This window comes from Pavona decussata, unplaced genomic scaffold (assembly GCF_977016875.1).
Source record: "Pavona decussata unplaced genomic scaffold, jaPavDecu1.1 SCAFFOLD_366, whole genome shotgun sequence".
Taxonomy (NCBI): domain Eukaryota; kingdom Metazoa; phylum Cnidaria; class Anthozoa; order Scleractinia; family Agariciidae; genus Pavona; species Pavona decussata.
In genome coordinates this window covers 1,395,056-1,420,967 of record NW_028145742.1, presented here as the reverse complement: position 1 = coordinate 1,420,967, position 25,912 = coordinate 1,395,056, and the positions used below count along the sequence as shown (strand labels likewise).

General features: G+C 38.8%; 3 protein-coding genes and 1 long non-coding RNA gene across 7 annotated transcripts; 1 reads left to right on the top strand and 3 right to left on the bottom strand.

The window, feature by feature from the left end:
- Window positions 1-29: 29 nt before the first annotated feature.
- On the top strand, window positions 30-4,429 carry LOC146452644 (2-oxoglutarate and iron-dependent oxygenase domain-containing protein 2-like). 3 transcript variants are annotated; one of them, XR_014859710.1, is made up of 8 exons: window positions 30-218; window positions 352-408; window positions 1,080-1,190; window positions 1,397-1,499; window positions 1,814-1,938; window positions 2,543-2,800; window positions 3,470-3,938; window positions 3,986-4,429. XR_014859710.1 is itself a non-coding variant. In XM_085097682.1 (7 exons), the coding sequence occupies exons 1-7, from the start codon at window positions 30-32 to the stop codon at window positions 3,731-3,733; spliced, it is 1,107 nt and encodes a 368-aa protein (XP_084953808.1). In that variant the 3' UTR covers window positions 3,734-4,429. The 3 variants fall into 3 exon arrangements, 2 of the variants coding, with proteins under 2 accessions (XP_084953808.1, XP_084953809.1); XM_085097682.1 differs by having other exon boundaries at window positions 3,470-4,429; XM_085097683.1 differs by lacking the exon at window positions 352-408 and having other exon boundaries at window positions 3,470-4,429.
- A 193-nt stretch (window positions 4,430-4,622) lies between these two features.
- LOC146452643 (uncharacterized) lies at window positions 4,623-8,896 on the bottom strand. Of its 2 annotated transcripts, none has more exons than XM_085097684.1 (3): window positions 8,745-8,896; window positions 6,284-6,634; window positions 4,623-5,671 (listed from the first exon to the last, which is right to left on the bottom strand). In XM_085097684.1, exons 2-3 carry the CDS (start codon window positions 6,617-6,619, stop codon window positions 4,904-4,906), a joined length of 1,104 nt encoding a protein of 367 aa, XP_084953810.1. In that variant the 5' UTR covers window positions 6,620-6,634; window positions 8,745-8,896; the 3' UTR covers window positions 4,623-4,903. The 2 variants fall into 2 exon arrangements, with proteins under 2 accessions (XP_084953810.1, XP_084953811.1); XM_085097685.1 differs by having other exon boundaries at window positions 6,284-6,661; window positions 8,745-8,794.
- Window positions 8,897-10,965: 2,069 nt separating this feature from the next.
- LOC146452642 (uncharacterized) lies at window positions 10,966-11,607 on the bottom strand. The gene is made up of 2 exons (XR_014859711.1): window positions 11,323-11,607; window positions 10,966-11,291 (listed from the first exon to the last, which is right to left on the bottom strand). It is a non-coding gene; the product is annotated as an uncharacterized LOC146452642 (long non-coding RNA).
- Window positions 11,608-11,803: 196 nt separating this feature from the next.
- LOC146452641 (uncharacterized) lies at window positions 11,804-21,230 on the bottom strand. Its single transcript, XM_085097681.1, has 14 exons — window positions 21,007-21,230; window positions 20,784-20,916; window positions 19,054-19,226; window positions 17,759-17,866; window positions 17,530-17,623; window positions 17,242-17,291; window positions 16,888-16,969; window positions 16,582-16,667; window positions 15,981-16,096; window positions 15,395-15,473; window positions 14,181-14,276; window positions 13,590-13,835; window positions 12,915-13,000; window positions 11,804-12,328 (listed from the first exon to the last, which is right to left on the bottom strand). Exons 1-14 carry the CDS (start codon window positions 21,115-21,117, stop codon window positions 12,214-12,216), a joined length of 1,575 nt encoding a protein of 524 aa, XP_084953807.1. The 5' UTR covers window positions 21,118-21,230; the 3' UTR covers window positions 11,804-12,213.
- Between the last annotated feature and the right edge of the window lie 4,682 nt (window positions 21,231-25,912).

The window sequence follows — 25,912 nt, the reverse complement described above, 5'->3', positions numbered from 1 at the left end:
GGACGCCATATTTGCTTTGGTTACAGGATATGTCCCATGAGGCCATGCCAGCTGCTCTACTCATTACCAGTCTCACTCGGATTTTTATTTTCAAAATGGCGGACGAAAGAGAGTTTTGCGTTTGTCAATGTTTCTTTACTCATAACATTTTTTTGAAGAACTATGAAGCTCATATTGTATTTGAAAGTGAAGAACAGTTTCAGTACGATTATCGGAGGGTATGTAGGGATTTTTTTTATTTTAAAGTTAGTTATAGTATGCAACGTTATACCCATAGACCAGAGGCCCTTAGCTTTGGGATATAAAGTCGTTCTCTTGAATGCTTGTGTTTCCCCCTGTTTCGCTTGTTAGACGCTGTATAGCAGAGGCTGTAAGACAGATGAACACTGGAGGGAAGCACTGAAAGAGGTGATATTGAAATGTGACGTGTAGATAAAACACGTAAACAAATAAACTATAGAGTTTTTTTTAATAATTATATAGCTTTGAACTAAATTTAGTAGAAAATATAGCGGCAATGTGTCTGGTAAAGATCTATTTTTTTATCACAACAATTTAACGCAGTCCCACTGGTACAGTTTTAGAAAAGACTATCCGAATAAGCTGCCAAGTATTAGTATTAGTATTAGTCAAGACTTTCCAGAAAATATCCAGCTTATCCTCAATCGAGAGATCATGCAGGTTTTACATTTGAAAGTTCAATAATGTACATTTCATTATTCATAGTTTTATAACTACACACCAAAAGGTAGTATGGTTAAACCATATTAACTGAATTAAAACTAAAGCTACTTTCCCTTCCCCCCCCCCCCCCCACACACACACACACACAACCCACCCCCTCCCCCATTCCCACCCATAAACACCCACATGATCACCCACCCCACACCAACTCACCCCAAGTTTGGAGTTTGGTGCCTGTCAGCTGAGCATGGCAAGTGCACCCATGAGATTTTGTTGAGTTCTGTCATACTCTACAAACTGGTTTTGGTGGAGGCTGGCCATGATCCCAAAAAAAATGAACAAAATTAAACTTTGCATCCATGAGCTAATCTGAGAAGTGCCTGTCCAATAATTAGGTGAAGGATGAAGTGGAAAGGAGAAGAAAGCTGGACAGAGATTCACAGATTCGGAGAAAGCTTATTGATGCTAAGTATAAACCACTGCATCCTCATGTTTATACTTTGAAGGTAAAAATGTCAATGATTTTTAACTATGGTTAGTGTTGTTTATTTTTTATTTATTTATTTATTTATTTATTTATTATTTATTTATTTATTTATTTATTTATTTATTTATTTATTTTTTGTGGGGGGAGGGGGGTTGCACGGATGATTGATGTGTCATTTTTCCTCTTTTATTACTGACAAGAAATAAATAACTTTCTTTATTTCAGGAGTCCTTCCTTGCAGACAGTTTTCTATCCCTGGTTCAATATGCAAAAGATAACAAAGAGGCCAATGCTGATGGCTTACTGTCCATGGTAAAACATTGTGATGGCAAGTATGACTCATATTTCTGGATCTCAAAATCTAGAAGTGTTATTCAAGTACTACTATCTAAATTGATCTGTGCATTTGTAATTCCTTACCAGGGACTGAAGTGAATTTAAGTATAAGGATCACCTTCCTTAAAGTGGTTTGTTGACATTCCACCAAGTCCTTTTAAAGAACCATCTTTTCACAATGTAGTTTATCCTGACCAAGTTGATTGTAATTTCGGTTCCAAAAAAATGTTTCTAAAAGCTTGTTTTTAAAACTAATAACAAAGTTTTCATGACTTCCTGGTGAATCATGCTTTGTTTTTCTTTCAGCCCAAAATGTTTATGCTTTTCAAGTATTCACTCCAGAATTTTGTGAGGATTTTATTGAGGAAATAAACAACTTTGAAAATACAGATCTTCCAAAGGGAAGGCCAAACACAATGAACAACTACGGGGTAGGATGTTCATACTGTTAATATTTCTGTATATAAAATTAACTTCAAAACTGTGCAAAAAAATTCTAAAGAACTTAATCATAACTCAAGGGATCTGATCAAGAGTATTACTATATAGCATATTTTCTGCCTGGAGTAAATATTAACCCATTACTCATAATTAGTATTGTCTTCTTTATTTCCCTGAATGAAGAGGAAGGAAAATACTGTGCTCACTTTTTCTTGACCCATAACCCCTTGGTAGTCTTCTGTGCTTCCCAGTTCCCAGACTTTTAAGTTCCTGAATCCAGCACTTAAACAGGAAATCAAGACTCAGTGAACATCGCTCATGCTCTGCAAATTGGCTTAATGAAATCAACTACAAGTCTATGGGGTGTCTTGTCTAGAAAACTCAACAGGCATATTGAACCTTTGAAGTTCAAGTTTGGTGCACTGAACACAAGGCTATAGCTGCACAGCTCTAAGAAACCAGAATAATTCACCTGTCATTGTACACTCTGCGCTGATCATGGCAAAAGGCTGTGGATTTGTTTGTTACTATCACAAACAAATTTCGGCTTCTGATCAGGGCTACTCAATGCCTTTTTTGTTTGTCCAATCTCAGGTATTGCTGAGTGAGCTTGGCTTTGATCAGGGTTTCATTTCTCCTCTAAGAACAAACTACCTGATGCCTATCACTAGATTGCTGTTCCCTGATTATGGAGGAGGTTCCTTGGATTCTCACAAGGCATTCACTGTACATTACAAGATAGGAGAAGACTTAGACCTCAGCTACCATTATGATAATGCTGAGGTTACTTTAAATGTGTCACTTGGAAAGGAGTTTACAGGAGGAGAACTGTTCTTTGGTGACATGAGGCAGGTATGAGTTAGGCATCTTAGGATCTGGCTACCCTGGTCTCACAGGCTATTTTCTTCTCTCTCTTGAAACAAAATAAAATTGAGCCATGAAGTGTCTAGGCTGTGACTGAAAATATTTCCATTTTGAGACATTTTCACTTTAGGCAGGTATGCCCCCACCCCCCAATTTTTACTGCCTACCATCTCTTTTGTGCCCACCTGTACAAGAAAGCCAGTTTTAGATCACTGATCTATAACGTTCACCTTCAATGCTGATTGCCCCATTTCTTCGCATTACAACAATTTTAACAAGTGGCCCGTGCTCTTATCACTGCAAAAGCCCTCAGTAAATTTAGGTAACGAAGGGCTTTTGCAGTAATACGAGTGCAGGTCACCAACCAGGGTTTCCTGTGCTCTTATACTTTCTAACTCTAAAACCTTCAGGCTTACTTGCTGACAAAATGCTTCACTGACTGCTTACCAATAGGGCATCTTATAAAAAGTAAAGATAGAAAAACTAATAAAAAAACTAAAAAAAAAAGTAAAGATAGAAAAACTAATTAAAAAAGAAAAGTGAAGATAGCAAAACTTACAGCTTCGTGTATTGTTGGGTAGGAAAGATTGCATGAAGAGCCAAAAGAACGTCTGCGAGGGAGGCTACAAAACTTAGAACCTCTGTATAAATTTACAGGTTCCCTTGAAAGAGACGGGATGTACACAATATGAACACAAACCAAGCTATGGACTTCTGCACCGCGGACAACACATGCATGGTGCATTACCGATCCAGTCTGGTGAGAGAATCAACTTGATTATTTGGATGCGCTCCTCTGCAGTGCGTAACAAACTGTGCCCTATGTGTGGCAGGGAGCCCAGGCTTGTGCCATGTGCTGGGGGCCCTGGTGACGGCTTTACCACTGCACTTAATTCTGTGGCAGTCTGTTCAGCTTTGTAACTGAACGTTAGGCTGGGAGCAACATTTTATAGCAATGGAACTTCCGATTTTTTTTTGTCCAGAAATCTGTAATAACATGCGCTTTGGGAAAGTTGTTTCGTTCTTGACATAAGCAACGAACCAAGTCATTGACTGCAAAATAGGGTATTTTCTTCTTAAATGTGAACCGTGCAGGAGAGGCGAGAAACACTGTTCTTTTTCATGAGTTAACATAAACGATAATACACGTATTGTTGCTGCTCATTTTGTGAGGACAGCTTGAACAGGAGCTCGCTAGATGGACCGGATAAAGGATTAGACTGCCAATAATCCTTTATTTTTGTTAGTGATAGTGAGGTGAGTGAACCCGCGAACGCGCGCGCGAACATTTTCAACCCGCAGGGAGACGCGACGCGTGGATGGAAGTTTCCCTCAAAGATAGACTGTGTATGGGAACTTAGATAAAGGCTGCGCGTTCGCGCGCGAGCCCACGATATCAATGGAAGTTTTCCTCGTGAACACGCTAGATCAAGGGCAGATCGCAAGTAAAGTCTGCCTAATCAAGTTAGGCTTGTTTGTTCTTGGTACTCAGTCTTGCGGTAGATTGTTTATTGTGGGCCCATGGTCACACTCCGTGCTGCTTTGTGATTGTCAACTCTCTCTCTGATTTTGAATAGAAAGGCAACGGGTAATAAAACTGTCTTACACCATTTTGAATTTAAAGAGTTACACAGCCATTTGAAATCGAATTTCACTTCTTTCGCCTTGTCATAAATACGTCTATATTATTAACCCTTGAATCTCCGAACAAGCCCGTTTACATTATACAAGGGACTACACCCTAAAGTTTCTTATCCCCTCCCTTTCGAAACAGACTGTTTGTGTCGCTCACTTGAAACAACTGCCAACGTGATGTGCTCGAACATTTTATTATAATTTACGTTATTCCAAGTATCACAAATATGCTACTATTGAAATTACGGTATTCTCCGCTATATTTGAAAAATCAACTTTGACGAAAGAATTCGTGTTTTACGAAAGATGTTTTTTTGTTGTTGAATAACCTAAAATTTACTGCTGACAAAAATCACTAAAACGTTTTTTCCTGTTTCATGATTCCGTGATCAGTTTGTTGTTTTCTTTGTTTGGATTAAGTCCAACACGCGTTGTTGAATTCCTTGTCAGAGTTCGTTACAGTTCGGTGTGCGCCCCAGCAGGTTTCATCTCATCGGTGACGTCCTTAAACCCTCCAAGCGGTGATCCCATTTTGATCTTGAGCTTTGTCCCTGGAGTTACCTTGTCCAGATACACCACGCGGATGGTGAGATCTTCGTAGTTCCGGAAATAGAGAGCGTTGTTTGTGAGGTCCTTGGCCACCGCCCAGGAAGTGTAGTCTGCGAGGCCCTCGTGCTTGTGATCAGCAATCACTCCGTGGGGGATGTCGACGGTGTTAAGGAGATGAAAAGCCAAGTTAACAGCTTCTTTGCTTGTTTTGACTGGATCAGCAAAGTTCATCAATGTCGCGACACGCACAAGCCTTGAGGTGGGTGTCATATCCCCGGGCATTCCAAGCAAACCACTGCCTTCACCTGTGGGTTTGAACGTTTGTTCACCCAGCACCAAAGCATCGTGCGCGTACTTTGAGAGATGGACGTAGTTACGGAGATTCAGCATTTGGAAATCGTAAGGGGGAGCATTGGTCGCAACACCGACGGTATTTTCATGCACCTTCCTTCCCTGGTCTGTGAACTCGATGACGATGCCCTCTCCAGTTTTGTCTGTCACGGAGTAATGCTCATCAAAGGAGAAGTCCAGTAACAGTTTTCCTGCGAACACCAGTGGAAAAGACTCTGTCTTCATAGCTTCTTGTAATTCCTTGACCGTCCCGAAGTTACTCAGAAGCCAAAGTGTGAACTCTAAGGAGGATACAGCCGTTGCGCATTTCTCTTCTGGGACGTCCTGTGACATGAACAAATGCGTGTTAGCTTTTGAAAAGGCACGCTGAATTAGCCTGCGCGTGACGTGCGAGGAGGGAGTCCCCTTCCCCTCGCGCGCCCGATTCTCTTTTTCTTTCTCGTGCCTGCCACGCAGGCTAGGATAGAATATGCATCAGTAATTTATTTTACAGTACCCAAATGGGCTTGAATTCAAAATTGGATGGATTTGAAAATAAAAAGAAGTTAAAGCAAATTTGAAACACTATTTCAATGGCTTAACACGGCTAAAGTAAAAATAGTTCATGGGTTTCTATTTGGGGGAACTGAAGTTACTATCGCAATACTATTTGTCTTACAGATTTAAATGGCTTATTTATGGGTCTGCTTATTTTCAGAATTTTATGTTTGTTTGTTTTTTTCGTAACGATGACCGGTCAGAAAATAGTCGTAATCAGTTATTCTTTCCATTTATTTTTTGATATTTTTAAAGAAACTGTTCACGTATACTAGGACAATGTGTGTGTGTGTGGTTTTTTTTTATCTTTCTTTTGACTGGTCACACTAGTAGAGTGACCGACTGCTACAAGATGGCAGTGATCAGTGATTATTCCATAAAATGAACCTTTTTGTTTACCTGATATTTGGCAAAACCGGGAAACATGAGAGCGCTGACTGACAGACCAGCGGTATTCATTCCACCAAGAATGATTGGCAAATTCAAAGAGTCCATGTAGGCGACGGTGTAGTTATGCTTCCATGTGATTGGCTGCGCGCATTTCTCTGGCTTCAATCGAGCAGTATGCCAATCCCCCTCCGGCTCCACGACGATGTGCGACTTCGGATCCAGCATATGTTCCATGCTTCGGCCGACGACTACCGTGTCATCTTCGGACGTCACTCGGACTTCGGTGCAGCCGTTCGTGACAAGAAAGAGATGAAACAGCAGCTGAACCAAAACGAAGAACTTCATTTTTTCTTTAACGATCTAAAACAGCAAGGACATCGACTCAGACTAGAAGAAAAATATTATCAGGAGTAATAAATGTTTGGGTTACCCAGGGGAGGGTGAAAAATGAAGGTGGGGGGGAAAGGGGTGTGTTGTGGGAGCGAACGCGACCGAAAAAAACTTTGGCTTTAAAAGCGGATCTTACGCCCCGGGGGGACTCCCATATGGAACAGACGGGGATGCTCGTCGGAAATTTTGCATTCAACCCCTAAAGGAGACCATCTGGGCGTGGCTTAAGCTTTTTGTAACCCGTAAAGGAGACCAATTTGGGCGTGGCTTAAGCAAATTTTGACCCCTAATACGGTAAAGAAAACAAGTTAAAAAGGAAATTTGACTTCTGTTTCTCTTCGCGTAATTCTGTGTTTCTTCACGGAACCCTAAACGAGACCTTGGCGGCTTAAAATATTGGCGCTTTGCCCGGAACACCCTAAGCGAGACCAAAATCCAAAATTTGCACCCCTAAGCGAGACGACGAGCATCCCCGTCTGTTTCATATGGGAGTCCCCCGGGGTTCTTACGATGGTGATTGAAACAATTTCCAGTGGTGAAAAATTTAGTTGAAGTGTTAAATTGTTACCCATTGCGTTTTCTTTTCTGTGTTTGCAAGAAGTTGGAGAGGGGGGCATCTGAGACGGAAGGGGGACAAAAAAAGGTTTTGTATTAAAAAGTTTGCTCCCCATCACCTCTTCTTTTGATGACGCTATCCAGGTATTTGTGTAGCTCAGATTTGACAGCATTTTTGCAAACGGATCAAAACACTTTTAAAGAGTCTCAAGTAATTTCCTCTTAAAAGAGTTTTGTAATTATGGCAAAACAAGAGAGCTTCATCTTCTCTTGGGCAAAATATCTGTCTGTCACGCCTATTCGCCGATTCATTTTCTTGAGCAGGCGGTTTTTGTTTTCCTTTCAATTATCGAGGAAAGAAGATTTTCTCCGATTTGGTAATATCCCCTTGAGACTCGCTAAATACAGTAACCTACGAAATTTCGAAAGGGGCAAAATTAAAACACTAAGAATAACCTCTAGCTGTCGCTTATCTGAACAAGATGGTGAACCTTTTGAAACAAGGTCAACAGAAAACACCTGAAATTTTGTGATAAAAAAATGAAACAGATCAACGTGCGAATCAGGCAATATGCTATTTGTTCAGGCTTAAGGCGTGTCAGGGGGTGGGGTGTCACAAAATGGTGAACAATAGGATGGGAAACCCTGAAATTATTGAAGCCTAATGTCGTGTTTTCTGGCTTTATCTCAGTGTAACTCACAGCTAACGTAAAACGAAGCGAACAAAATCGACAAAACAATACAAGGAAGGAAACAAAATAACCTTAAACAGAAAGCCGAAAAACCTGCCAGGTTCTTACACCAATGTAAACTCTGTTTCTTAGAGGTCAAACACTGCAGAATACGTCCACGTTAATCTATTGCTTTCACGCGACAGAAAAGGGGCCTCCGGCAGAAGCCGAGTGCATATGGTGCCTTTAGAATACTAGTCACTAGATTCCTTGATCTCCATGTAGTAATGTTGGATAGAAACAACGGGCGGAAATATTGTCTCTCTAAAACATTCATCGATCACAATTTGCAAAGTGAGTCTCCCTTGTTGAGTAAATTTGGTTTCCAACCTAGCTAATCACGCACAGCACATCGTCTGGAAAAGAAAGCTTTTAAGAGATGGCATGCAATAAGGGGGCGGTTTGGTTACATCTTGGATTCAGTAAAAGTTTTGCTGAAAGAAAGCTTTTAAGAGATGGCATGCAATAAGGGGGCGGTTTGGTTACATCTTGGATTCAGTAAAAGTTTTGTTGGGTTTGAACTGTTGTTTGGACGATCGACGCGAAGAAAGCAAATTATCTGAATCGCAAAAGTGACAAAATACCGATCTTAAAAATGCGGTTCTGACCATAATCGAATCATTTGTATTTTGTTTTAAAGTAACATAATTGGGGATATAATACTAAGATCCACATCGAGTTAAAAATTTTACAAAATAAACCCATCTAGCTACTAGTCGCTTGTTTGCATTTGTTTACAGCCATAACGATTTTAAGAAGTGTATAAGAATTAACTAGAAGTGCGAGAAGCTTACCGGAGCTGTTACAATCCCAAATGTGCGAGGCGCCCTGTGTAGAACCCAAGTGGAAACGAGTCGCGAGAACGAGTTGCTCTAAATTTATACCCTATCTGTTACATATGGGGTGACTATGGAACGTACCAGAAAAGAGACAAATCAAGAATGCCAACAATAGCAATGTTAAAGGTTATGAAGTGTGTCTAGACACTTGTAAATTGGAAGATAATACCCTCTTACCTCTCTTAATCTTTTGTTTTACCCTTTCTTGCTTTGAGGCACGTACGTACGCACGGACAATCGATTCGGTAATACACAAAACGGCCTTTATGAACTTTTATTGTTTTAGATAAAATCAATGCAGAAAGACCCTTAGACAGTGAGAAGTATACAATCGCTGCGCAAATTTTCTGCCAACTTAGAAACGTTGAAGTATTAGAATACAACAGGCCCCAATTGTCAAAAAGGCAGTAACTCTCTCTAGTGGATAAATCGCTATCCAGCAAAAAGAACCAATATAATTTATCCGCTGGATAAAGTTAACCGTTTTTTGAACAACAGGGGCCAGGTCTATAAATAATAATGTGATAGATTTTACAATAGCACTTTATCAGCTAAGTATTAAAAAAAAATTGGAAATGAAAATAGACAACAATGTGTGCACGTCGACCATGTATTACCCCAAGCTTAGCCGTGAGACCCATAACGCTATCACGGCTAGTCTAAATGATTTGATTGGTTCAACTCATTTCCCCTTTTTTGTAACAATTCGTTTAAGTTCTGGCGCGTTCTGGCACATTCACTTACGATCAATAACTTTCTTTCCTGGGGTTACTTCAAGGGCACTTTCCTTGTCAAACAAAATAACAGGCTTTGCCAAACCAGTGAAGTTATTGTTCATGAGGAGGTTGACGTGATGCAACCCAGATACAATGTTTTAGCTAAAACTATTTCTCATTCAGGCGCTTGGGTTAGCTATTTGGCATGAAGTGAAGGGAAAATTAAGGAATAAAATGACAGTACTTGGGGCATTGGGGTTGGAAATTGCGTAAACTGTTTTTTTTTTTGTTGTTGTTCCTTTTACAGTTGGATCCACCCACTGTCATTGTATTAGGGAGCTTGAGGAGGCTCGAGGCAGTTTTTTTGGACTTAAGGTGGAAGTTTTGAAATTACAATCTCGCATACAAGATAAACTTCGCTCTCCTTCATACTACATCATCATTTCAACATATGATCAAAGTTAAGACACCCATGAAACTCAATGTACATTTAGAATGTTTTGCTATTAGCAATGACCTTTTAACAGAAAAGACAAAGTGTCAAGTTTTATTTTGCCAAAGATATTGGTGAAATATGCTGGAATAAACAAGATCACCCCGTAAAAATTGATTCATTATTTACTTGAAAACGCTCTCACAGATTTTTTTCTAATTTCGCCTACAAGTTGTCTAGATTAAGTAGTTTAAATCCCTAAAGTTTCGTCATAAAGTGTCTGACTAGATTTCGAGATAATCGACAATGTTTAAGATGAGAGGCTATGCGCTTCCGTTGCTATGGTAATAGCTGTTGCTTGAAAAACGATGAGAAAATTAACTTTGATCATATGTTGAAATGATGATGTAGTATGAAGGAGATCGAAGTTTATCTTGATTGTAATTTCAAAACTTCCATCCTAAGTCCAAAAAAACTTCCCCGAGCCTCCTTAAGCAACGACGACGGCAACGGCAACGAAAACGTCACCTGAAAATATAACTTTATTCCATTTGTACTACTTCGCGATTATTTCAACTCGCTCAACTTTTACAAAATGGCGAACTATCCAGGAACCAAATTGGTAGGAGTGGCGTACAAGTTAAGACAGAAAATGAAAAATTCACCGTCGTCCGTTGAAGTTCTCCACAAAACCTTAAATTTGGTAATTTCACGTTTTTGTTTTGCAGGGGACGGCAAAGAAGTATGCCAAAATTTAAAACACACGTGCAGAGCAATCTGCACGTCCCCCCCCCTCCCCCCCCCCCCCCGGTCTGCACGTGTGCACGTGCGTTTTAAGATAATCGCGAACTGGCACAAATGAAATAAAGTTATATTTTCAAGTGACGTTTTCGTTGTGATATTGGACAACAATTTTGGATTATCGATGAGTGATTGTTGGACAAAGGTTTTGCGAGCAGTAAACTGTCAGATACCCTAAACAAACTCAAATATCAGGAGCAGTGAACACAAAAAACACGAGCATAAATGAAAGAAAACACTTATATATACTTTATCTTGGCTATGGCTAATAGAATATATAATATTTACACCTAACTACAATAGTTATTTTAAGCTTTACATTTAAATATCCATTAACAAATATAAGACAATCGAAATGCCTCAACGCTCGTTTATCAAAATCTAACCTTTTCAACAAATGTTTCTTAGTTTGTGAGTCAGTACGTATATCTTCTTGATATATCAAACAGTTTTACTAAAATGCATTAACAATAGAAAAGCGTTATCAAAAATAACTATTCTCAAACGTTCAAGATAACTTCCAAAGAAAAATAAGAATTTATACAATGAGTTCTTGAAAGTGTCCTATCCTCGACCTTTCGACCATCGCTAAACAAAAACGATCTTTCTGTGACAATCCGGCTTAACGTTTCATAAGATCGACACGAAGCTTCATTTTTTCTTATAAATTTGATCGCGAAACACTGATACAAAAATAAGCTATATTCTGAGTGATATTTCGTGAAACAATTACCCCAATTTAGACAGTTCAAAGTCCTAACTTTCACGTGCGAGTCGAGTACAAGACCACGTTAACCACCCCACCCCTATCACCTTCGCAGTTTTTTCCTCTCTCCAGACTTCGCTCGCCTTGTTACTCAAAGTGACACCGAATAGGCCATTTTCATGATGGCGTCATTTTACTACAACTACCAGAATTCATTTCGTTTTCCTTTTCAAATGTAAATTTTGTAATCCCAGTGGACAGCAAAGAACAATAGCTCTAATTAGCATGAGAAAAGAAAAACCAGAAGGATTCTGGTAGTTGTAGTAAAATGACGCCATGGTGAAAATGTCCTATTCAGTGAACAAACTTGGGCAACACCGCGAAAATTCGGACTGTAAATTGGCTATGCCTTATTTCTTATGATTGAAGTGTTCTTCGAGAGGCTCTCCTCCCAATTTTGCCTATTTGTGTTTGAGCCACTGGTTTCCTGCAACAACTTTGTTTTTTTTTTTTTTTTTTAAGTTTTTCAGTTCCACAACCTGACGACGGTTGCGTGAATACTTCGTAGCATTCACGACCACTTAGACTAGTCTTGACTTTGTCTTGACTTGTGTTTGACTAACTTATTAAAAGGTTCCATGTCAGTGTACTTTCATTTCCCGCACCAATTGGCTAATTTCTTACAGTGCAATAACTGTAGTTCCCTGCTAGCAGGTCTCTGATGGCTTAGCTAGCAGGGAATAACTGTAGCAGCTATAAGATTCATTTTTATCGCGGTGGTACTGGTGATAAAATCCTTTGCCTTCTTGCATTTTGCGCTTTCTCTTTGATCTTTTCTTTCCTGTCTTCCATTTGTTGTTCTAGGGAGCCCATCACAAGTTCACTAAAAAACAACATACGAAGAACATTGTACATGTTACAATAATGGAATCCTGATATTGGAATCTTATAACAGTCGGACTGCTCAGTCCTTATAGAAACAAATGTTTGATTTATCTGAAACAGAGTTGATAACTAAAGCTAAATTGGCCACCGTGAAGAGGTTCGAGTGCTGACGTTTGGAGCGTTAGCCCTTTGTCAGAGCGAATCCCTTAATTACTAACACTGTTGATAAACCAAACATTCGTTTCTACTCCCCACCAACGCAGCACCGTAGTTTCTTTCAAAACACAATGGTTAAACTCTATACCCTATTTCATACCAAAACGGCTCAAAAGCCATACCTTTTGGCACCACACGCACCTATATACAGCTGTAGCTCATATAGCGGACTACCCCCCCCCCCCACCCCACCCTAGGCAAGTTTGACAGTTTCTCTAAGGCCAGCTGATCTGTCCGTATTAATACAAAGGTGGGTATATTTGGAGTCACCCATAGGTAGAAGGTTGGCTTTATCTCGGCGGTTTTAGTCAGTAGGTGTATTATTATTAAAAGACAGCTAACAAATATCAGCCAGTTGACCAGCTCACCTGTAATTGATTTCACCATCTTTGTTTTTGTCCAGGCTGTCTATTAGTTTGTAAAGTTCGTAATAATTCATGTCAATTCCTGTCTCCTGTTGAAATAAACGAGAGGTGTCACAGCACATCACAATTAGATCGCAATAAGAGAAGTGGTTAAAACTACTATACTCGAACAGGACCCACTAAACCACAAAATAGATGGTGGCCTCTTTATTGCATAGCCACCCAATCTAGCAGTAAAAAAATGACAATGAGATTCTAATCTCACTTTTCTTATTCATCTAGCAATGTTGACTGTTGCAAGCTGAATATTATTTTGTCTCAACTCAAATTGTAAAGCAAATAAAATTTTGTCGGTATTGTTCATAAGATAGATGGTGTCTTCAAAAACCCCCTGCCCCAGACAAGGTGGGTCCACTTTGAAAAAAGTGTTATGACCGGATTTCAGAAAAAAAGCAGAAAGAAAAGGTCGGAAAATTCAGCCGATAAGATTCAGTTCCTCAAAAGTTTCACCTTAAGGGTCCAATCAGATAAAAATGTGGGAAAACAGAAACGAAACATTAAATACGTGTTCTGCTTAAAACTTCGGTTCTTGTTGGAAATATTTCAGAGGCAGATAAAGTAAAAGGCTGAAGACGACAAGGACTAACTCAAACTGTCCCTCCATCAATGAAATCTTACCTTTAATCCATCTGCAAATTCCTTGACCGTAATATTCATGCTCTTGTCTTTATCCAGAGTGTTAAACAAATCCAGTAGCCTCATTTGATTGCCCTCTATCCAATTCTTGAGTATTTTCATGGGTGACGGACGAGGCTTAGGTTTGAAGGCTGCCCCGCCCGTACCACCATGATTTATTTTCATAGTGGGTCGCATTTGTTGCACCTCTTTGCACAGCTCTACGAAGTCATTGTTTACAGTGATGTCCTGAATTTCAAAAGAACTAATGTTACCGTTGAACAACAACAACCACAAAAATAAACATACACTTCATCGTCAGTTTGTTTATTTATTTAGTTATTTAATTTACCACATAGGCTCCAGGGGTTTCCAATTCAGCACGCAAAGCATGTCAGTAGCCCTATCGTAACGATCATTACACGGTATATAATTTTACTGCCATTAAAGAGTGTCTTGTGATAAAGGGCGTGGAAGTACCGTGTTTATCACATTTTGCAGTACGACATGATGGATGGAAAACTAATACAATCATATCATAGTTACTACAAATTAAATAAACCTCCTATATCTCAGCACATGTTTTAGTCTTACCGTGAAATCAATCTCTATCAACACTGATTCTGGGTTGTTTTTCATTGCGTTCACAAGAGCGTATGCTCCAGGACTCTGCATGGGATTCTTGCCGATCTGAAAGGATGATTCACAACAATGAATTGTACAGGGTTGCTACTCAGCAGGGTTGAATATCAATTCCCTGCTCTTTTTACTGACTACCATGCAATTTTCACCGAACAACCAAAAGTAAATGTTTGTTGAGGACCAGGGGCCCTATAATGGATTACACAGTGAGTTTCCCCTCGAACGGGGTTCCTTTTTCAATCTGGAGGTAAATAAATGGGTAGGGATTTCATGAGCTGAAGTAAAGAACAGGGTACCTAGGTAAAACTGTCATTTAGGTATTTAAAAGGGGCTGTCCTGTCTTGTCAAAATATCTTGAAGAGACCCAACAAAAAATGATGCACTATTTCTACTGTAAGTATGTGAAAGTTTCTATGGAAGGTAAGTTCAAGTTCAAGTCCCCCCAAGACGTTATATATGGAATCATTCGCCAACTGAACCCACCATGTTTAGCCCTCAATCATCTCATAATACTTAGAAAGTACATTTTTTCTGTACGTTAATGCGTTAAATAACAAAAAATCATCTCTTGTTGACTTTAAAATATTAGTGCAGGAAAAGATACAATTAGGAAAATACATAGCGGTCACCTCGGGCCAACAGAAACTTTTCTTTGCTAAATGGCAGAATTTTGCACATTTTTGTTGATTGTATATATAAGATCGTTTTCTGTAAATTTCCTGTATCTTAATTTATGTAGTATTTGTAAACTTTGTTTTGTGTGTTGTAAACTTAACATTGTAATACTATGCAATATTTCTGTTATATTACTATGTAATATTTTGTTAACGATGTAATATTACTATCAATAATTGCTTTATGTCAGTATTGTAAAATGTATTATTGCAAATATCCTTTGAAAAGAAACAAAATAAAGATGATTTAAAAAAAGAAAAAAAAAGTTCAAGTTCAAGTTAAGTTCAAGTTTATTCAAAATTCAAAAATTTAGCAAATAAGAGAGACTGGCCCGCAAGAGGTATTAAGTCAAAGGGTTACCTTTCCTGTCAAAAATGGTATATACAGGCATAAAGGTTTGGACCTGGGTACTATGCCCCCCTCACTGGGGATGGGAAGTGCTATTTTGGGGCATTCTGGATGCAGTAGAAAGGAGCTGAGTTTTGACCAACCTTCAAAATCTGGAGACTTGTGTTGACCATCAATCCTTTGGCTAAGTACACTGCGCCTTCTGCAGTTATCCTGTTATTTCTGAATATATACAATAGCATTAAGGTCAAAAGACTGTGTTTCTGAAAACAAGTGACTGGTTATATGTATATGGAAAGAAATGGTACTTTGTAACCTCAAAACTTCTCTTCATTGTCCACAACTGACAAATACTATATCAAGTCATATTTATCAATGCGACCCAGGTTTGGAGGTGGGGGTACATGGACTTCCCTGCATTAGCTACTCATACAGGTATGCGCTGCCCAAGGCCTAAGCCAGTTTGGATTGAAAACAGGTAAAGGTTTTAACCATATTTTTGGTCTGCGAGTCTGACAACAGGTTGAATTTTTGAGGTCAAGTCTGAAAACAAGTAATTGCAATATGTTTAATATCTTATCAATGTGTTTCAGAGGTCAAGTCGGAAAACAGGGTATTGGTAAAGTACATAGTTTTGGAGAATTACCCATAGGCAGCACACACCCACTAAAGCTTCTGAGAGGTACTTTGTCCCTGGGAACTAACATAATCACAGTGTTAACAACTTACGTTAGATCAAGTTCTCTTAGTGTAGAATTTACTTTAAGTGCTTCACCCATGGCAAGTGCACCATCATTACCAAATCCATTCCATGCTAGGTTTAGAATCTTCAAAGTGAAATTTTCCTGTAGAACAGAAGACCCAAACATTAAAAGAGTGCAGCAATCATCTTGCTTTAATTAATATTGTAATATTGAAGGACTGAGAACTTCCCTCCCCCCCTCCGTGGGGACACAGAAATAAGTCAAGAGAGTATAACTGACCCAAATGACATTTCAGATTGCTTTTTGTTGTTTTAGCTCGGATTCACCAGAGGTTTTGCATGTGGCCTTGAATTCCTTCAGCAAACATAGCTCCAATGTTTTATCCGCTGCTTTGCACTTTGTTTACAACAAAAAATATAATTATGGACAAAGCACAAAGCAGTGGATAAAACATTGGAGCAATGTTTCCTGAAGGAATTCAAGGCCACATGCAAAATCTCTGGTGAATCTGAGCTAAAACAACAACAAGTGATCTCAAATGCGACATAGGTCAGTTATTCTCTGAGCCCTTCAACTAATACAGCAAGCCTCTGGAGTGAATTAATGGAAAGAACATTTGAGCTTACCTTTAAAGATAAGGCCACAGCACAAGCACCTTTGTTTCTTAAGTGATTCCAGCTTAAATCCAAATGGTCTATTGTATCATTAGCAGCTGATGAAAAAGAAATGTCAAACTAAGTAAGTAAACACAGAAATTATAACTCAATGCACACAGTAACATACTAGAAAGCAAATACCAAACAGCAAAACATCAGATGATGGTTCCTGAATGAATTGAGGGCCAAATGCAAAAACTCTGGTGAATCTAAGCTAAAACAACAAAAAGCCATCTGAAATATATTTAGGTCGGTAATTATATTAGTAGCTATTACCTATTGCAGGTGCCAAGTACTGTCCTCCCTTTTCTCCCAGTTGATTATGACTCAGGCTGAAATATTTCACTCTGTTATTATGCTATAAACAACAAACAAGAAATGAAGTGACATTTAATTATGAATTCAAAAAATAATAAGTAATGAAGACATGATGTTATTTGAATTGTAAGGATTTCTTAGCTTATACATGTAGCCGACCATTATCACACCAGAATAACACTAAATGTCTTCGTGTATGGATAAAATGATACTCACAACTAAGTTTAAACCAAAACTGTGCAACAAAAGTGTCAAAAGCTACTGCAACAACTTTGACAAACTAAAAAACAAGATGGTAACTCAAATAAATACCTGCATTGCTTCAGAAAGAATTTGAACTGCCTTGTCATCAAAGTCATTTCCTGTTTAATTATACAAAATACATGTCAACAAAAAGTGATTAACAATTTTTTTAGTTTAACCATCCAAAACATTAATTTTTTTATTAAAATTATACCATCATGATTGCATTTAGATAATAACAGACAATACTTTAATTTTTACTTTATAAAATACAAATTAGCTAATGACCCAATAATTCTAACAAATATCCACAACATTACATATAGCTTTGACCAAAAAGTTGTAAATTTGTCTTACCATTTGCAGTAAATCTTGTGATATTTGAGTTGTGTAACAAAATATCCTTCATTGATTCTGCACCATGTACTCCGAGCTTGTTTTCTGACAAGTCCTTTAAAAAATCAAACATCACTTACTAAGTTAAGATGAAATTAAGGGAAGCAGAGCTAAAATACTGGCCTTAAAAGGGACAAGGCTGAATCCTCACATTTTCGTTTTAAACAAAAAAAATTCATCAGAGACATACCAGGTCAGAGATATAGCAGTTTTCTCGTAGCATTTCTGCAATGTAACCAGCTCCCTCAGCACCAATCCAGTTATCTGCCAAGTTTAGCTTGATGACAGATGTGTTTGTCTGTTTAAAAGATGGTTTTAAACCAGAGTTGAGCCATACAGTTATGAATGTTCAAAATGCATTCAAAAAGTTAACACACAATAATAATATTGAATGTATATAATTTCGATCTGGATTATTGTTAAGCTCTTTAAATATATCATGAGCCTCTGACTCAGGAGATTGCACAAGCACTTCCCATGTTAAGCCTGGCTCTTGTATGCAGCGGACCTACCTGCGATGACCAGCGTTGTAGTCGCCGGTTGACGTGATTTTTTCTACCCAGGTGCATCGCAGTGGTGGCGCAGATATACCTGGGATATGCCCCCGGTGAATTTTAAAAAGCGTGCTTAAATGGTATCGTTTCTCTCTTTTCAACATTCTTTCAATTAAACATGGATAGAACTCTGGTAGTTCGTTGCCAGTTTTCGCTTGTTTTGTTGCTTGCAAGGAGATACATACGAAGAAAGCATGAAGAAAAAGGAGAAAAATGGAAACGGAAGTTTTGGGTTTGCCCTATGCTTAGAGAAAGGAGCCAGCACGGACAGTATCATAATTTGTTTGCTGCGTTTAGGCTACACGACAGGGAATATTTCTTCAGGTGAATGGAGTGGTTAATTTGTCTTCTCGAGTTTATCTTCTTGTTAGGTAAATGATTTTTATCTTGGACGTAATGAATTGTGGGCTATATTTGCCTCTGGTACATCACGGTTCTGTTCACATAAAACTTTTTTCTTCGCCGACCTGCCTGCAAAGATGAACTCAAGTCAATTTTGCAGGCTTGCAGGTGGCAAAGCCCTGCGATGGTTGTTGTTGCTGACGGCGTATGTTATTATATGTCGGAACAGTACCCCAGGCAGTACCGGCGGCTGCGTCCCAGGTGGTTCGGCGGCATATGAGAATTTTATAATTACTTTACTTTACTCATACATACCCAGGTGTATACATGAGTATCAGCGACATACATGTACCACTGGGGGTAACCCTGAGATGGACTTGCATCCCATCCGAGGGGGGGGAGTAGTAGACTTACCCCAAGTCGTCTTCTTATGCACCAAAAGACCCAAAAAAAGGGATGAAAGTCTAGGGGAGTTGCAAAACTCCTAGTTGCTTCATGCTTCAAAAACTGGGTTAAGCTCTTGCTGTGCCACCCGCTTGGGCTCTTACACATAAGCGTGACTTTAGCTATGGCTACAATCAGCACTCACCACTAAAGCTATTGCTATTGCCTTCGCACCCAGGGGGCCTAGCCCATGATGCTTGATATCAACTTCAGCTTGCTGCATGTTTCGATGAAAATACGAGACTGGAATAACTCCCGCATCTCTACAAGCTTGTAGGTAGGTTGTTCTTCCTGTCACGTCATATTCCTCTTTTCCCTCTGGAGTGAAAAAAAAGCGAGTCACGCGGATGTATTTTTCACCAAGGAAGGGGTATGAATATACGGGGCCGAGCACAAAACCTTGCTCATGTCTCTGCTGCGGTTCAAATTTATCCTTGGTTTAATGAAGGTGCCTACTTTTGCTACTGCGCATATACGTTCTGCGCATCTCGGGATGGTCTGTCTGAGAAAGTTGGCTTTCTTAATGGTGGTGCCTGCTAAAACAGAGATATTTTTGCACGGTTTATAACTACACAGGAAAAACAGATCTTGGGAAGGGTAATTGGAATCCGAAAAGAAAATTGGGGGTAACCATGCATTTTTCAGAGATAATTAAGCTTTAATTTGGGGAAAAATCCCATACATCCATTTGCATTTTGGTGCTTTTTAGAATTATTGTTGCTTAATTATCTCTAAAAAATGCATGGTTACCCCCAATTTTCTATTTGGATTCTGATAGCCACAGCTAAAAGCTGCTTTTCCCGCATAGTCATAAACCACGCAAAAATACTTTGGTATTAGTAGGCACTGTCCTTAAATTTTACCAACCTATGTATGATAATGAGTTTCAAAGAAATGCAAAATGGTAACATTTAAACGAAGGATAACATCTCCATTTCTTGAGGGTTAAACAGTCGCAGTTCTTTCATGTAATTCTAAAATATTTCTACTGATGTGATGACTATGAAATCAATGACAACTTGTCTGCACTACACAAATGAGGAATCGTGTTCCATTACAACTTTATCAAACACTTGAATGGTTATCTGCTTCCATGGCGGTTCATGCATTGATCCTTTTATAGTTAATTAAACATCACGGAAGGATTTTTCGTAGACTTGAATGTTATCGATCTTTTGGCCAACTGGTTATTATCTATACCCCTTTATTTTTAAGTGGAGACAAGATATATTGACACCGATCACTGTTTAAAGTGAACCGCATATTCGTGTGATACTCTTGAAACACTAGCTCAATATTATATACAGCTAAAACACTGATTTACATACTCAAACACGCTAAAACTTTCACGGTCCAATTTAGAAATGGAAACAAAACTCAGGTAAAACTCATTATTATTTTGTCCTTTTCAAGCGAATTAAATTAACAAAAGTTTGTTTACTTAACGAAGTGTTATTCAGAGGAGCTGATTCTCGAGGGATTCAACTAGCTTATGAAATTAAAAGTGCAATTAGTTCAGACTGCCTTATCGGCACCAAAGCGACAGCTCAAAGTTTTCGTTAGTTGTCAACGAGATCAAAGAACATCTACAAGAAGGTCAAAAGCTTAAAAAACTTCCAAAACAATATGAGGTAAATAAACTCTTAGGAAATAAAAGGCTTTATAGGTAGATGAACGTAATAAACTCTACGGCTAGTACGTTCTAATTGACACTTAGAACAGTTTAATTTTTTTCATTAATGCATGCTTTTGTAACTTACCAGTTCCGTGAATAAAACTAAAAGCGCCTTTTACTTAGAATATGTGGATTACAGCAAGCAATGAACCCGATGCATATGTTCTTTCAAAACACGTGAAAACATTGAACCTTCTTACCATCCATCTCTAAATCGGTGTCCCAATCGTCGTCATCTTTATCTTCAACGCTGTGGAAAGAGTCATCGCCTTCAGGTGACAATGAACCAGAGGATTCCCTCCGTAGTACGCCAGTCGGAGGACTAAGTGCAGCCTAAAAATCGAACAAAACAGAGAAATATTACCCATATGCATTGTATCAATCTTAATTGTAAACCTTAGAAATTAGTGACTGTGGCAGTACCTTGCGAAAACCAAAAGGTGAACTTGAGGCGCTGGCGCGACTTAGGATTACAGAATCCTTCTCTGATGGTGAGCGAATTGGGGTTGAAATCCTCTCTGATCCTTCCTCCATTATCTCGCTTTAAATATTCCGCTCAAATCAATAAAATTGGGGCTCACACTTTTCCATCTTCCATCGATTTCTTCCACCACATAACTGCACAAAAACACACCGCTCGAACTCCCGCCTCGATTGCACGACTGCTCATTTCACTGTTACCATAACAACCAATCAACAGGTTAATTGTAGATGAATAGAAAGGAGGAGCTTAGATTCACAAGAGTCTGCTAACAAGTTGTACAGAAAAGAATAAATTGACAAAGGGTAAACGGCTTTTTGACCAACCAATATTGTAATCGAATGCTTCATCTTGCGCTGATGGGCTCAGTGCATGCAAAGTTTTCATCGAAATCGGAACCTTTGTTACAAAAATTTTTAAAAACAATAATATATGTCAGAGCCCTCTCAGTGTACATGTGTGTGTTTTGTGGTCATTTGTAAATAACATTGTTCATAATTAATCTCTGTTATTATGGTGTCTGTACAGGAGTCCATGATTGGTGGGCCATGGGCTCCAAGATTGTACAACTTTATGTTGCGTAATTCGATCTGAACTCGTGTACCGTGTACTGTACTGTGTACTGAGCTGTTTTTCGCGCAAGTGGATGTACACGATCTTCACCTTTACCCAGGTTTACCTTTACCTTTATTCGGTGAGGCATCACACTAACAATCCTAATAAATAACTGAATATACTAAAGCGCTATTTTGTAAAAGTAGTTGGCTATATCAACTCATAAAAACAGTCGCTTTCTCCTTAAAAGTGGCTAACGGTGGAGCGATAACTATGTCGGCCGGGAGCTGAATATTATTATAATTATTATTATTATTATTATTATTATTATTATTATTATTATTATTATTAATATTAAAAAAATCGGCTTGAAATGAATTGTAAATATGTTTTAATAGTTCTTTTTTCTACTTTTAACTAGTGAATAGCAATTTGCTTGAAATTATTTTATTCTTGTTAATAATAAAGTTATCATTCCATTAATTTTTTTAATTAAAAAAATTATTATTATTATTATTATCATCATCATCATCATCATCATTATTTATTTATTTATTTATTTATTTATTTATTTATTTTTATCTATCTACCGTGTAGCAAGAAAATTTTGCGGGAGTTTTATTTTGCGGATTGGCGAGTTTTTGTGGTTTGCGGGAACAAATATTTGCGGTTCGAGATGACTAAAATTTTTGCTGGGAACTTATTTTTGCGATGCTCTGCTCAAGCAGCAGAGCATTTAAGTGGAAGAAACCTTAATATGTTTAACTTTCATAGTATGGTATGCTGAGTCACAGTTCACTCTACTTACATATTAGAGACATATCACTGTAATACCTTACTGCGTAAAGGGACTGAGCGACAACAAAACAAAAACCTACCTGGCCTACTATACACAACCAAACACTATATTATGTTATAAGAAAGCAGTATGAATGTTTGAATTACCGTAGCTGAAACGTTTCTAGGCATACAGAGGGGCTTTCGAGTGAAAGATGTAGCAAGTATACAACTTTGAGACCTAACTGGGAGCGGCCTGCTAAAATGCAAAACTTTGCCCTACTGTAACGCAATGAGGCAGATTCAGCCGATGATAATAACACTCTTGTTCAGCTGAAGTTTCAAGAGTTAAAATAACTTCTGTGCAGGCCGCCGCGGAAGTGCTACTAAAGCATGGTTGGTCTGTTAAGTCGAATGTATATCGCCCCAGTGGCGCAGATCTATCAAAAGTGGAGTTTTTAATTTGACTGAAGGGAGTTAATTTTTGCGGCGTTTTATTTCACCGGTGTTTATTTCTGCGGGAACTAATTTTTGCGGATCGAGGTCAATCCGCAAAATCCGCAAAAATTAGAACCCGCAAAATTTTCTTGCTACACGGTATTAGGTCTATTAGGGTAAGCGCTTCACTTGTAAGCAAAATAGAGGCGCAATCCCAGAGAGACCCCAGAAGAAGCCAAAACAAGGCCAAAACTAATTTTATGATCATTAAGTCCGCAAGGAAAAAGGATATGCCAGTAAATATTCAAATACGAAAAAACGACGGTACTCAAGTCCATTCTCTAGATCGACAGGACCACATAAAATATCTTGGGATAATAATAGATGACTCAATCTCATGGAAATATCACATTTCGTACATCTGTTCTAAAATCTCTGGGGATATCGGGATAATTTCAAAATTACGACATTATCTTTCCATTAAGCAACTAAGACAGATTTATTTTAATTCAATATACCCTTTCATATCTTACACAATTTTGGCATGGGGTAGCACTTATAACTCGCATTTACACAACATTCAAATTAAGCAAAATCACTGACGTAGCTAGGTTAATTTTCTTTGCCACAACTCATGCCAAGGATGTTAAGAGTGCTCGCCCACTGTTAAACTCGCCAGATATTCTTACAGTACAGAACGTTTACTGCCTTCTTGCTCCAAAATTTAAAAGCAAACAATAAGCAAGTAATAGCGTAGTCACGCGCTGTGACGTGGACAGATGTCTGAATTTGGGCCGACGAAATCGGCTACCACGTGCATTTGTGGTAGACTTCTCGACTCGCGTTGGTTTTCTACTTTTTGCTGTGCTACACCGTGCTAACGAGAGCCAACCAGCTCGAAACAGCAGTCCACGGTTGCCGCATTCTGTTGATTCTCGGTTTGGTCTCTATAATGTCGCTGTCGTGTTAAGTTTTCTACGCACTCCAGCCTTGCAGAAATTTGAGTCTAAAATTTACCCACCTCTGGCATGAAGAATCGTTACCCAATATCTTTTGTGACACTCCAATACGCAAGTCGTATAAATAGTTACAACACAAGATATGCAACTCAACAAAATCTGTACAAACCACGCATTAGAACGAATACTGGTAAACAGATGATTTCCTTTGTAGCAATTGATCTTTGGAAAAATATCCCACAACACTTCAAAGACCTAAATGCAATTGCTTATTCCAAACAAATTAAACGTTATCTACTGGCGGAGCAACATCTAAATTAATAGTATTGTGACTACACGGCGTTATGCTGTTCCTTTGTAATTGAAGCCTCTGTACCGTTAACCTTACGAGTAACTTGCCTGAACAATTTGTAAAAATACTTTAAGCTGACCTTATCGTACATTTATAACAACAATATATCATAATCTTCTTTATAAGTTATTGTAACTTATTCCCTTAGTTCTTTTTTGGTTCCTCACCTGTTATTAATTTCTAGTCATCATTACGCAATATGAAGGCCGACGAAAAAATCGGATGGCTAACTTGGCGTCCATCCTCAATCTACCTAGCCTGTTCCAGGCTCCTAGAGAGAAGCGCGAAGGAGAGGGCGAGGGGACGAAAACGAGGGGGGCTCCCCCACCCCCGTCGTTTTCGTCCCCTCGCCCTCTCCTTCGCGCGTCTCCATTCTAGGAGCCTGGAACAGGCTACAATCTACCTTAAAATTTTCAAAACAAACTAAACAAATTTTACCTTGTAAGAATGTAATTAAAAGATTCTAATTAATCTTGAGGAAAATAAAGGTTGTTGTTGTTGGGGGAGTGTTGTACAACGATTGGTTTACGCCACCAAGAAAGAAAAGGATGATTGGCTTAAAGAAAAGCTTGAGGAGGTGAAGGCCTTGTTGCCAGACAAGACACAGAGAGCAGTGGACCTGGCATGTGAAAAAGGCGCATACAACTGGCTTACAGTTATTCCCCTCAAGGACATGGATTTTGATCTCAACAAGCGGGAATTTCGTGAGGCTGTGAGGCTTCGATATGATTGGCCGATACCCGATAATCCGTCAATATGCGTTTGTGGGAGCATATTTACAGTAACCACGCGATGATCTGCCAGCGTGGAGACTTAGTTATTCAGCGCCACAATGAAATACGCGATCTACAGGCCGGGCTGCTAGACATCATGGGGGTTTGCTACGATGTGCAAATTGAACAAGCTTTACAACCTATTACAGGCGAAGAGCTGACGCACACCTTGACGTCCACTGTAGGGGTTCCTGGGAGCGACAGAGAGCTGCATTTTTCGATATAAGGGTGTGTCATCCCAATGCGGACTCGTATCGAGATCTTAGCCCCAAGAAAATTTACAGGATTTATGAAAATGAAAAGAAGCGAAAATACAACTATCGCGTCACAGAAATAAAGCAAGGCACATTTACCCTACTGGTTTTTACAATGACGGGAGGGATGGCTGCCGAATGCCTGAGATATCACTCAAGATTAGCCGAGCTATTATCTGCAAAAAAGCAAGAGAGCTACACCACAGCAATTTCATGAGTCAGGGCGAAAGTGTCCTTTTCAATTTTGTGGAGCGCGCTCCTATGCCTAAGGGGATCGAGAACCCCGAGAAGGAGGAACTTGGATGTTAAAGACAGAGATCTAGAAATAGAGAAGGGTCAAGCAGGACTTCCCTAGACTCAACAGCTACAGATACTTTATTATTGGGTTGTACACAGAAATTTTCATTTTTTTAATTCATAGACAGTTGTATTTAAACTTGTATTTAAATTTGTATTTAATTTTTCAATGAGAAGAGTTTAATAAAATTTTCATTATCATCATCATCATCATCATCATCATCATTTGATTTTTTTTTTTTTTTTTTTTTTTTGCCTTCAATTCCAAAGAACTTTTGTTTAGTGAAGCTTATTCAGCCGGATCAATTCCTACAATTAGCGAAGAAGGAATCGATCCGACGATCCGTAGAGTTGATCAGAGCTTTAAACTACAGCAGTTAGGGCATGTTTTAGGAGGATCTTCCATTGAAATAAGGCGTGAAATCCCACAATTTTACAGTGTT